This window comes from Leptopilina heterotoma, unplaced genomic scaffold (genome assembly GCF_015476425.1).
Source record: "Leptopilina heterotoma isolate Lh14 unplaced genomic scaffold, ASM1547642v1 Lhet_0, whole genome shotgun sequence".
NCBI classification, from domain to species: domain Eukaryota; kingdom Metazoa; phylum Arthropoda; class Insecta; order Hymenoptera; family Figitidae; genus Leptopilina; species Leptopilina heterotoma.
Window position 1 is genome coordinate 2,201,675 of NW_025110811.1, and position 14,367 is coordinate 2,216,041.

The 14,367-nt window shown below is 18.2% G+C and overlaps 1 protein-coding gene across 2 annotated transcripts in view; it reads left to right on the forward strand.

Annotated features, from left to right (window-relative positions):
• The window catches only part of LOC122502493 (organic cation transporter protein-like), a 42,540-nt gene that overhangs the window by 7,036 nt on the left and 21,137 nt on the right, over positions 1–14,367 (forward strand). Inside the window, exons 2-3 of one of the 2 annotated variants that reach the window (XM_043612627.1) lie at positions 9,381–9,579; positions 13,603–13,861. In XM_043612627.1, the coding sequence (XP_043468562.1) occupies positions 9,381–9,579; positions 13,603–13,861 (458 nt within the window). Of the gene's footprint in view, positions 1–9,380; positions 9,582–13,602; positions 13,862–14,367 lie in introns of those variants that run through there. The other variant, XM_043612704.1, reaches the window with a different exon arrangement.

A 14,367-nucleotide genomic window follows, 5' to 3' on the forward strand; every position in this document is an offset into this window, starting at 1 on the left:
AGACTTGTGGTCATGATCAAGTTGAACGACCCAATATTATAAACTTGCGGAATATAAATTTCTGCAAATTACACAATCGTTACATTCCGGAATTATATATATTTTATTGTGCATAATTATATTGTTATAAGAAATTTTATTCTACAAAAGTAGAAATAAAATTCCCCTTCGATGGAAATTTTATTTTTCATCGCATTCTTTTCTGTCTTAAATTAAATGACAATAGATTTAAATTTTCATTTCAAATAAATTAAATGAAAAAAAAATTATTTTTTTAAATAATAATTAAATTAATTTAATAATAATAATTATTTTTAAAATAAACATTTTCATTTTTAAATTTTATTTTTTATTTGTAAATAATAATTTTTTTATTTTAATAATAATTTTTTTTAAATTAAATATTTTTAAATATTTTTTATTTACTATAAATAATAATTTTTCAATTTTGATAAAACTTTTTTAAAACAACACAAGGATTTTTTTTTACAATTTTGAAAAAGTAGGAAAATTTTTATCGTTAATTTACATTTTTTTTGGTGAATTTTTTTTTTTTGCAAATTACATTGAGTCTATTTAAAGAAACTTGTGATTATATTTAAAAATCTATAACAAGGCAAACGGATGTAAAAGTTCAAATCAAAGAATACTGATGATAAATATATATAAAGACGAATGACTTGTATATAATTAAAAAAAATTCTCAGGGTTTTGTACCGAGATTTTTATAATTATATCCAAATGATTCTTATGAGAAATAACTCATAATAATCGCATATAGATATTTTTAATCAAATATTATTCTTGTAGCACGTGTTTAATAATAATTGTCAATTATATATATATATATATATATATATATATATATATATATATATATATATATATATATATATATATATATATATATATATATATATATATATATATATATATATAAATATCCATATATAGAATTTTATACATTTACATAAATGGCACCAGTTTCGCTTCAAGTTATATCAACTTTCAAGAACGAAAAAATAAAAAAAATAAATAAATAAATAAAAAAAAAAATCTAAATCTAATAATAAAATTTCATTTTATTTTCTCTCGTAAAATATAGGAACCAAAATTATAAAATTCGAAAATTTTTGTATTTCCTGTTTTTGAAAATTGCTATTTTTTCAAATTCAGTTAAATAGAAACGGCAAAGAAGAGAGAGAAAGAAAAAGAGAGTGATCTCAAAGTCCTTGAAGAAAATGATTTCCAATTAATTAATAAAGATATTTTTATTTATTAATAATTTATTTATTATCTAGATAAAAATGCCGTAAAAATTAATTAAAAGTGAAATTTAATTTCTATTCGATAAATTCAGTATCATTAGTATTAATAATTAATTGTACAATAATACTGTCAAACAGGTAATAATTAGAAAAATGAAACTCCTTTTATTATTTTATGAAGAAATTATTATTGTCGAAAAAATGTGAATAAAAAATTTAAATAAAATATAAAAATGAATAAATCAATGAATTTATTTATTCATTTACTATAATATTTAATATAATGTTATTTATTGTCTATAATAAATTTTTTCTATTAAATAAATAAATAAATTCTTTAAATATTTAAATTCTTCAATTTTATTATTTACTTACATGTTTTCAACAATAATAATTTTTCAAAAAAAAAATTTTTTATTAATTTTTTTATTCAAAAAATATTTATTCTAAATTCAAGTTGTCATAAATAATATATTTAATTATTAAGTCTATTGTTACGATTATTTGTTGTTACAATTATTAAGTTATTATTGCAATTATTTGTTGTTATTACGATTAGAATTTATTAATTATTTTGTTATTACAATTATTTGTTATTATTGCAATTATTTTTTGTTATTACAATTACAATTTATTAATTATTTTGTTATTACAATTATTTGATATTATTGTAATTACAATTAATTAATTATTTTGTTATTACAATTATTTGTTATTACGATTATTTTTTATTGCAATTATTTTTTATTATTGCAATTATTTGTTGTTATTAAAATTACAATTTGTTTTTTAGTACAATTATTTATTAAATTATTGAAGTATTAATCTGAACAATTACAATCAATAATATTTATGTAAATAATTATTATTTTATCATTATTATCATTATTATTGTTATTACCATTGTTATTATTATTATTTAAATAAAAATACGTCATGGTGACGTGACAAAAAAGATATAATTAATTAAATTTTTTATTTATTCTACTTTCTTTATTTCTATATTTTATTTAATTATTTATTATAAAATAAATTAACTAATACGACCGAGTGATAAATGCAAATATTTTTATATATTAAAATAAAATAAAGTTTGTGTACTGAGTAAAATTTTTGGAAAATTAAATTTGAGCTGTTAAAAGAAAATTAAATTTAGTTTCAAGTGACCCTTTTTTTAGTCGAGGTCACTTTTTCGTGTTTTGTAATTGATTTGACAGGCAAAAAAGAAATGACACTTCACACGATTTGAATTAGTAAAGGACTTTAAAAGGTATTATGCGAGCGTTGGTGTACGATTACATAGAAAGTCAGTAAGTCAAGACATAAGACCTTCGCGTAATTGAATGTCTGCAATTACATCACTGATTTTACATTTGCTCCCGGTGTATTCTTTATGCCTCAACGTTCCTAAATTACAATAATACTGCATTAATAATAATAATTAAAAATCAATTAGAAATATTCGCATTTATTGTATAGTAGTGAGAAGTGCCCTTGTTAAATTCACTTCTCTTATTGACACAAATAATAATTATAATTATTATAATAAAAAAAATATATAAAAAAATAATAAATAATAATAAATAGTAATAATAAATAAAAATCAATAAAGACAGTAATAGTAGTAATAATTATAATTTAATTAATAATAATTGTAACAATAAAAAAAATAATAATAGTACAATTAAAATTTAATAATAAAATTAATTTGATTAATAATAATTATTTGTTCAATTAAAAGTATGAAAAATGTAGAATTTCAAAGATTTTAATTTGAAATTTTTTCAAAATTCAATTTCTTCTTTCAATTAAGGCCTTAATGCTTTTAATATTCAATTATTATTTAACATTTTAAGTGAAATTCATTTTTGAATCAATTTTTATTAGACATTTTCTACGAGAATTTAATTATTTAAATACAAAAATAAATCAAAATTTTAAATAATGAAATTCTTTCGTCGAAGGATTTTGAATAAAATTTCCAAGAATAATTACATTTCTCGAGAAATTCAATTAAAATTGTAATAAAAATAATTGAATTCCTAAAAGGAATTTTATTATTTAAGAAAATAAATGAAAATCTCTGCAAAAAAATTTATTATTTAAGAAAATAATTGAAAATCTCTGTAAAAAAATCTATTATTTATAAAAATAATTGAATTTCTAAAAAGAATTTTAATATTTATGAAAATAATTAAATTTTTTGAAAAAAATTTCATAACGAATTTTCAACATAATTAAATTCTTTCGAAGAAAATAATTACAGTTGTATATTATAAAAATAATTGAAATTCTGTGAAAAATTTTGTTAATTATGAAAATAATTGAATTTTTGCAAAGAATTTAATATAAATATTTTAAATAATTGAATTTCTATGAAGAATTTTCTTATTTGTGAAAATAATTGAATTCCTAAAACAAATTTTATTATTTATAAAAATTCCTAAAAAGAATTTTTTTATTTATGAAAATAATTGAATTTCTGTAAAAAGTTTTAATATTTATCAAAATAATTGAATTTCTATAAAAAGTTTTATTATTTATCAAAATAATTGAATTATTGCGAAAAAATTTATAAAAAATTTGCAAATAATTGAATTTTATGAGAAATTTTGTATTATTTATGAAAATAATTGAATAATTTAATAAAATTGTATAAAAAATAATTGAATTTTATCATCGCATTTCAGTAAATTGTTTTAAATAATTGAATTCATGTAAAAAGTTTTATTATTAATGAAAATAACTAAATTTTTGCAACAAATTTTAGAAAATTTATTTAAATAATTGAATTTTTGTGAAGAATTTTTGTATGTATGAAAATAATTAAATTTTTGCATCGAATTTTATAAATATTTATTAAATAATTGAATTCCTGTAAAGAATTTAATTATTTCTGAAAATACTTGAATACTTGCGAAGAATTTTATTAAAATTTTTTTAAAATAATTTAATTTCTGTGAAAAATTTATGAGAAATTTTGTATTATTTATGAAAATAATTGAATGTTTGTGTAAAATTTTATTACATTTTTTTTAAAATAATTGAATTCTTTGGGAAATTTTTATTAAAATAGTAGATATTATGAAAATCATTGAATTTAGAAAAAGTTTTGAAAATAATTTAATTTTATTATTTATATGAAGATAATTGAAATTTTGACGAGATTTAAAAAAATTTTTTTGAGAATAATTGAATTTTATTATTTATATAAAAATAATTGAAATTTTGATTAGATTAAAAAAAAATTTTTTGAGAATAATTGAATTTTATTATTTATATAAAGATAATTGAAATTTTGACGAGATTCTTTTTAAATTGTTGAACAAAATTGAATTTCTGCGAATAATTTTATTATGAAAATTTTGAAAATAATTGAATTTTGGATGAAAAATTTTATTATTTTTCTAAAATTTAAAATTTAAACAACTCGTTTAAAATTCAATTATTTTGGAAATTTTCAAGTAATAATATTCAGTAATTTAATTAATAATAAATAGTAATAATAATTTAATAGTTGCGGCAGTCATTGAATGTTTCAGCCACCACAATTTTTAAGTAGGTAAAGTTGTAATGTTCAGACATCAATTTGAAAAGTAGAAAAATTTTTTCCGATGAGACAAAAATTATCCAAGTAGAAAAATATTGCTTCGGCAATACTTTTTAAACCAAAGAAGTAAATATTTCCAATTTATTCATATCTCACAAAACTAAATGAAAATTGTCTCGTAAAAGTATATTACTTATTATTATTTAAGAAAAAAAAATTGTTTTTCCATAAAAGTTTTTTTTTAAAGATGATAAAATTTACCTATTTACCTATAGTCAATATATTTATTATTAAGTGGAATTTTTTTTCTCATTTTTGCGTTCCATTTTTTCAAAGTGTAAATTCATAATGTCCGATAGTTTAAAAATTAGACTATTGAAAATTTTTTTTTCCCACTCTTATTTTGTTGACTCTACATATTATTATTGTCTATGAAATGATCTTGAGTTAAACATAATAAAGAATTTATTAACTCAATTTTTAAAAAATGCAAATAAGATTATTTTTTATTTTTTGTCTCTTGCTTTTAAAAAGAATATAGAATGAAAACTAAATTAAAAAAAAAAAATAGGGAAAATAATTAAAATAGATTATTTTTTTTATCACTTGTTTTTAAACAATTTCGAATGAGAATTCAATTTTAAAAAAATAATAACAAGAATTTAAAATAAAAAATTTGAAAAAATTTTTAAAATTTAAAAAAAAATAAAAAATAATAATAAAAAAAATTTTAATAGAAAATTGGTCTTAAAAACAATAGTAAAAGGAAATAATAAATTTAAAAAAAGAATTAAAATAATTGAAAATAATAATAAAGAGTTAAAAACAATAATAAAAAGAATTAAAATAATAAATTTAAAAAAATAAATAAAAAGAATTAAAATATTTGAAAATAATAAAGAGTAGAAGTAATTAGAAAACTAATAAAAATAATAAAAGTTGAAAATTAAAAAATGGATAAAATAAAATATTTATTAGAAAAAAAATTAGAAAAGAAGGGAAGAAAATATCTGAAATGCTTGAAACGAGTTTAATTGATGGTATAATATATGGAATAAAAGTTAATTGAAAAATCCTCGCGGAAAGGGAAGATCCTTGCGGTGTCATCGCGAAGAAGTTTGCGTGCGAATTGCCGAAGGATATAATTATGGACGCACAGTTCTAATAATCCTTCGTCCGAGTAATGAGAGCGTGAAGGCGAAAATGTATTCATACTTCAATATCTAATGTTGCTTTTCAGTCATAGACTTCAATGTGTGCTCGATTATTTTAATAAATAAAAAATTTTTTGAACATAAAAATTTCCATGACTAAAATTTACAGAGTCCAAGTTTAGATGCATTTTCTTGTACCTATTCGAAATATTATTTTTATTTTATTACTAAAATGAGAAATAATTTCAAATTTAATTTACCAGCAAGAATTATATATATATTTGCTTTACTTCGTTTGTGAGAGAATTTTCATGCCATCTAGGCGGTAATTCAAAGAACTAAATTGGCGCGAAATTCAAAAAAAAAAGAAAAATTTAATTAATAATACCTAATACCCTATTAAATTAATCTAATTATTTATTGTTATCTAAAATTGTATTGAAAATAATTGAATTCCTTGCGAAATTTTTTTTATAAAATTCTAACTGAAAATTATTACTTATAAAGTATTTTATCAAAATTCTTGTAAATATTTGAATTTCTGCAAACAATTTGATTATTTATGAAAATAATTGAATTCTTGTTAAGAATTTTATTAAAATTATATATTGGAAAATAATTGAATTTTCATAAACTATTTTATTAAAATTTTTAAATTCAATTCCTGCGGTCGAATTTCAATTAAAGTTTTTAAAAATAATTGAATTCCTTTGGAAGAATTTTCTTAAGAATTTTCTTAACATTTTCAAAAATAATTGCAATCTTTTGAGAAATTTTATCATGGTGTTTTAAAATAATCTAATTCCTACGAAAAATTTTATTATTTATAAAAATTAGTGAATTCTTGATACGATTTTCTTTTCACTTTTTGAAAATAATTGATTTGTTTCGAATTTACTAAAAATTGTATTAAAAATAATTGAATACTTATTATTTTATCAAAAATTCTTGAAAATAATTGATTTCCTTTGGAAGAATTTTCTTAACATTTTTCAAAATACTTAAAATCTTTTGAGAAATTTTATTAGAATCGTATTTTAAAATTATTTAATTCCCAAGAAAAATTCCATTTTTATTAAGGAAAGTAATTAAATTCTTGCAAAGATTTTTCTTCAATTATTGAAAATAATTTAATTGTTTCAAAGAAAATTAAAATTTTTTTATAATAATTTAATTCTTTCAAAGATTTTTATCAGAATTGTTGAAAATAATTGAATTTTTTTGAAGAAATTTCATTTTTAAAATAATTGAATTCTTTTGAGAAAAATAATTACAATTGTATTAAAAATAATTAAAATCCTGTGAAGAATTTTATTAATTATGAAAATAATGGAATTTCTCTAAAGAATAAAATTTTATTATTTATGAAAATAATTGAATTTCTCTAAAGAATTTTAATATTTGTGAAAATAATTGAATTTCTCTGAAGAATTTTATTATAAGTGAAAATAATTGAATGCTTGCAAAGAATTTTATTAAAAATTTTTTAATTAATTTAATTTTTTTGAATAATTAAATTTTTTTGGGGAAAATAAATATACATAATTGTATTTCAAATAATTGAATTTTTATAAACATGTTTTATCAAAATTATTACAAATAATTGATTTTTTTTGGAGAATTTATTTATTTTTATTTTTTAAATAATTCATTTCATTAAAAAAATTTAATGGTAAAATTATCTTTCAAATAATTGAATTTCTGTAAAAATTTTATTATTTATGAAAATAATTTGGAGATTTTGCAAAGAATTTTAATAAAAATTTTTTTTCAATAATTGAATTCTTTTGTAAAATTTTATTATAAAATAGGAGCTATTATTGAAAATAATTGAATTTTAGCGAAGAATTTCATTATTTAGAAAAATAATTGAATTTCAGCGAGGAATTTCATTCATTGGGAAAATAATTGAATTCTTTTAAGAAATTTTATTGAAAATTTTTAAAGCAATTGGATAATTTCAAAGAATATTGTTTAAATTTTTTGAGAATAATTTAATTGTTTAAAAAAAAAATGAAAAATTCTTTTGAGAAATCCAATATAAAAACTTTATTGAAAATAATTGAATTCAAAAAATTTTGTTAAAATTTTTTAATATAATTGAATTCCTGCAAAGTATTTTATTCTTTAAGCAAATAATTGTATTTTTTCGTGAATTTTTATTAAAATTGAATTGAAAATAATTGAATTCTTATAAAGAAATTTTATTAAAATTATTAATAATAATTGAATTCCTACGAAAAATTCGATTTTTATTAATGAAAATAATTGAATTCTTGCAAAGATTTTTTCTCAATTTTTGAAAATATTTGATTTATTTGGAATTGAATTAAAATTGTATTGAAAATAATTGAATTCATATAAAGTATTTCATCAAAAGTTTAAAAAATTAATTGAATTCCTGCGAAGTATTTTCTTCTATATAAACAAATAATTGAAAATAATTGGATTCTTACAAAGAGTTTTATTAAAATTTTTTTTAAATAATTGAATTTTTTCGAGAAATTTAATTTTTTTTATTGAATTCTTGTAAAAAATTCCTTATTTCTGAAAATAATTAAATTCTTCTTAGGAATTTCATTAAAAAAATATTGAAAATAATTGAATTCCTTATAAGGTATTTTATCACAATTTTTGAAAATAATTGCCTTCCTAATGATGAATTCTATTAAAATTTTTTAACAATAGATACCTAATTCAATTTTTTCAAAAAAATTTCATAGAATTAAATTGTATATCGAGAATAATTCGAATTCTTGAAAAGAATTTTATAATTTACGCGAATAATTGATTTCTTGATAAAAATTTTATTATATTTATGAAAATAATTGAATTCTTGACAAGAATTTTATTATTTATAAAAATTTAAAAAAGAATAATTTAATTCTTGACAGAAATTTTATAATTTATGCAAATAATTGACTTCTTGACAACAATTTTATTAAAATTGTATTGAAAACAATTAAATTCAATAATAAATAATAATGAATTAGTTAATATTTTTTTTTTAATTTTTGGTTCTGAAATTATACAAAAATTGAAGTTAATATTTATTAATATTAAAAATTTTTTGCAATTTGCAGTATAATAATTGAAATCTTGCTCAAAATTTTATCAATATTTTTTTAAAAACAATTAAAAACTTGCAAAGATTTTTATAAAAAAATTTTTAAATTAAATTTTACACAAAATATTCACTGAAGTTTTATATGTAGAATAATTCTAATAAAATTCTACACAATTATTTCGCCTATTGTTGTAGTTTAAAACAATATTTAAAAAAAACAATATTTAAAAAAAACAATATTTAATATTTAAAAAATTCTAAGGATATAAAAATACGAATACGGAATATAAAAATATATAGTATTGAATAGAAAAAAAAAAGTAAATTTTAATTACTTTCAGAGTAGCGCTGGCCATACCTCGGGATTCACATCATCGGAACCATGTAACTCATTCGAAATGCTCCATGTATGACGTAAATTACAAGGAGATAATGGAAAAAGGAATAAAAGTGGCAGATCCAAACTGGCCTGTCACCCACTGTAAACACGGATGGGAATTCAATTATACAGTCATACCTTATTCCACCGTCGCAACCGAGGTGTAAATACGCTCTCTGTCCATAAATTCTCACTCTATTTGCAAAGAAAAAAAAATCCAATCTCCCTCAATTCATTTTTATTCACAATTATTTTGAATCCAAAAAAAAAAAACTAGAAAATATCTATCAACCTTTTTTAAACTAAAATTAAAAAAAAAAATTAAACTCAAGTTCTCCCTAAAAAAAATATTCTTGACTAATTTTTCCATTTTGTAATTAAAAAAAAAGAAAATTACGACTCAATAAAAAAGCGCGACCCATTCGAAAGAGATATGCTTTCAATTAGTTTTTTTCCTCTTCTTTTTTTCAATAATCATTCTCTAAACGATTTACTCATGTCAGATAATCTTATTTATTAATAATTGTAAATGGTCGTTAATTATATGGGTGTATCATTCGGTATATTACAATTTAAGTTTTATATATATTATAAACTGTTTTTCCTTTCTAGTTTTAATCATTCAAGGTTGTACACTCACAGGATATCAATTTACAGGATACAGAAAGGCTTATATCGCATTATTGAAAAATAGTTAATTCCAAGCTTTTGTAAACTTCAATAGTATATGATTAACTCTTTAACGTTACACTCAAAGATTACGACATTTATGTTCTGGTTCAGTTGAGATCATTTGCATTAGATCAAAATCTTTATATTTCGATTTATAAATTTTATTTTAATATATGTATATATATCAAAGACAAATTAAACAATCTAGAAATAAAAGCAATTGGAATAAAGTCTGCTCTTTTTTTTTCTAAAACAGGAAACAAGTAGCGTTTAAGAATAAAGTATATTTGATAGATATTTTGTTAATATATTTATTAAGTATTTTCTCAAATTGATTAATTGGAATTATTCAGTGTTTGTTAATTGACAAACAGCTATACGTTATCAACAATAAGACAATACATCAATGTAGAATTGTTAATTAGAGAATTTAATTAGTTCTCGTGGTAAATTTAAATAGATGTAAATTTACGCGCACCCATTTTGTTTCTTTAAACTCTTTTTATTTTTTAATTTTTTTTTTAGCTGAACGGAGAAAAATGGATTATAAAATTACGACCGAAAATACTGATCGTACCTTTGTTAAGATAAAAAGGGTACCAACAGTATTTAAAAAATGATATTAAATGCAGGCTTCGCACTCAATAATTAATTTAAAAAAATAAAAAAGTAGCAAATAGTATAGCTTCAAGAGTGAAAAAAGTAGTAAAATAAAGTAGCTATCGAAAAATTTAATTTGACGACTGAAAAACACGTTTTAAATTTACAAAAATTACCAAAAAAAAAAAAATTTGATTCTGTATTTTCCTGATTTTCATAAAAAATATTAAATATTAAATTATAATCTAAAATTTCCACTCAAATTCATTTCTCACTTAATTTTTATTAGAAACTTCTACAAGAATTCAATTATTTAAATACAAAAATAAATAATTGATAGAATAAATGATTATTTCGTAGAATTAAATACTTATAAATAATGTTATCCAAATTATGTAAATAATTCATTTTTTTCTCAAATATTAATAATACTTTTGAAAATAAATGCCTTTTTTTGAGAAATTCATTTAAAATTGTATTAAAAATAATTGAATTCGTGCGAAGAATTTTATTATTTATAAAAATAATCGAATTCTAGCAACGAATTTCAGTAAATTTTTTTAAATAATTGAATTATTGAGAGTTTTCTTATAGTTATAAAAATAATTGAATTCTTGCGAAGAAGTTTATTAAATTCTTTTTATAAATAATTGAATTTTTTTGGTGAATATTTTATTAAAATAGGAGATATTGAAAATAATTGAATTTGTTTAAAGAATTTTATGAAAATTTAAAAGAAGAATTCAATTACTTCGAATAATTTAATAAAATTGTATTAAAAATAATTGAATTTTTGCAACGAATTTCAGTAAATTTTGTTAAGTAATTGAATTTCTGTGAAAAATTTTATTATTTATGAAAATAATTGAATTCTTGCATCGAATTTTAATATTTTATTGATATCTTTTAAATAATCGAATTTCTGTACAGAATTTTATTATTTATAAAAATAATTGAATTCTTGCAACGAATTTCAGTAAATTTTTAAAAAATAATTGAATTTCTGTGAAAAATTTGTTTATTTTAGAAAATAATTGATTTCTTGTAACGAATTACAGTACATTTGTTTAAATAATTAAATTTCTGTAAAGAATTTTATTATATTTATGAAAATAATTGAATTCTTGAAACGAATTTTAGTAAATTTTTTTAAATAATTGAATTCCTGTGAAAATTTTTTTTATTTATAAGAATAATTGAATTTTTGCAACGAAGTTCAGTAAATTTTTTTAAATAATTGAATTTATGTGAAGAATTTTACTATTTATATTAACGAATTTTAGTAAATTTTTTTAAATAATTGAATTCCTGTTAAATTTTTTTTTATTTATAAAAATAATTGAATTTTTGCAACAAAGTTCAGTAGATTTTTTTAAATAACTGAATTTATGTGAAGAATTTTATTATTTATGACAATAATTGAATTCTTGCAAAAAATTTTTAGAAATTTTTTTTAAATAATTTAATTTATGTGAATAATTTTTTTTTTTTATGAAAATAATTGAATTCTTGCAACGAATTTACTATTTATGAAAATAATTGAATTATTGCGAAGGATTTTATTAATATTTTTGTAAAAAATTGGATTTTTTTAAAGAATTTTATGAAAATTTAAAAGAATAATTCAATTACTTCGAATAATAATTTAATTAAAACTGTATTTTAAAAATAATTCAGTAAATTCTTGCAACGAATTAAAGTAATTTTTTGTAAATAATTGAATTTCTGTGAAGAATGTTATTATTTAAGAAAATAATTGAATTATTGAGAGAAAATTTATAAAAAATTTGAAAATAATTAAATTATTGTGAAAAAATTTATAAAAAATTTGCAAATAATTGAATTTCATCAGACATTTTTATTATTTGTGAAAATAATTGAATGTTTGCGTAAAAAGTTTTGAAAATAATTGAAATTTTGCCAAGAATTTTATAAAATTTTTTGAAAATAATTGAATTTTATTATTGATATAAAGTTAATTGAAATTTTGTTGAGATTTAAAAAAAAAAATATTTGAGAATAATTAAATTTAATTATTTCCTATATAAAAATAACTAAAATTTCGACGAGATTTTTCAAAAAAAATTTTTTAATTATTTAATTTCTGTGAAGAATTTTATTATTTATGAAAAAAATTGAATTCTTGCGAAGAGTTTTATTAAAATTTTTGTAAATAATTGAATTTCTTTAAAAAATTTTTTTTGATTTGTGAAAATAATTGAATTTCTTTGAAGAATTTTATTATTTGTGAAAATAATTGAATTTTTCGCAAAGAATTTTATTAAAATTGTTTTTCAATAATTGAATTCTTTTGTGAAATTTTATTATAAAATAGTTGCTATTATTGAAAATAATTGAATTTTAGCGAAGAATTTCATTATTTGGGAAAATGATTGAATTACTGATGAAACAAATGTTCTTAAAATTTTTGCAAATAATTGAATTTTTTCAAGGAATTTTATTAAAATTTTTAAAAAGTAATTCGTGATTACTTCAAAGAATTTTGTTTAATTTTTGGAGAATAATTTACTTGTTTTAATAGAAAATTAAAATTCTTTTGAGAAATTCGAAAATTAAAACTTTAATAAATATAATTGAATTCAAAGAATTTATTGTTAAAATTTTTGAAAATAACTGAATTTCTTATAAAGAATTTTCTTAACATCTCTTAAAATAATTAAAATCTATTTAGAAATTTTATTAAAATCGTATTTTATAATAAAAAAAAAATAATATAATATAGAGAAAAAATTTAAATAGTAGCTAATGGTAAAAAAAGTAGTAAATAATTTTTAATTTATTAGATAAAATATTAAATTTTTATTTTAGTTGATGAGTGCAAAGCCAAAATGATAAATATTTCTTTGACTAAATGAAATAAATATTGTAGACTAATGTTAATTAATTTTCAGTTGGAATGGGTTTGCGAGAATGCAGCATTGCCAAGTTCTGCCCAAAGTATATTTTTTGTTGGGGCAATTTTTGGTGGTCTGATATTTGGATGGATTGCTGATCGATATGGAAGAATTCCAGCATTAGTTGGAGCAAATTTAGTTGGATTTTTCGCTGGGGTTGCAACAGCATTTTCTACAACATTTTGGGAATTTGCAGTGTGTCGATTTTTATTTGGTTTCGCTTTCGACAATTGTTTCACAATGATGTATATTCTAGGTGAGTGCATTCTCTATATTTTATATTATGTAGAAAATACATATCGACTTCTAAATGTTGTGGAATTTATTTATTACAAAATTCTTTCATTGTAATTTTTTTTTTTTTTTTTTTTTTTTTTTTTTTAATTCGAAAACATCAATAACTTTTTGTTAAAAAAATGATTTAATTATTATTTTTTCGTATGAATTAAAATTCTTCAAAACATTTAAATGCAAACCTTTTTGTAATTCAACAACTTAAAAGAATATTTAGTAGAAAACAGAAAGAAATCGATCACTCCGAGTCGTAGACTCGGAGTGATCGATTTCTTCCTGTTTTCTAATAATTAAAGATGACCGAGTGATAAATTCAAAAATTATTATTTTTTTAGAATTTAAAGTAAAATTCTTCTCTAAATTAATTATTTTTTTTTTTGCAAAAGTCCTTTGAGAATTTTCAAATCCATTTTATATAAATCTAAATGTAGTCGAAAAAAGTCGAGGCCTGGAAATATATATACATTT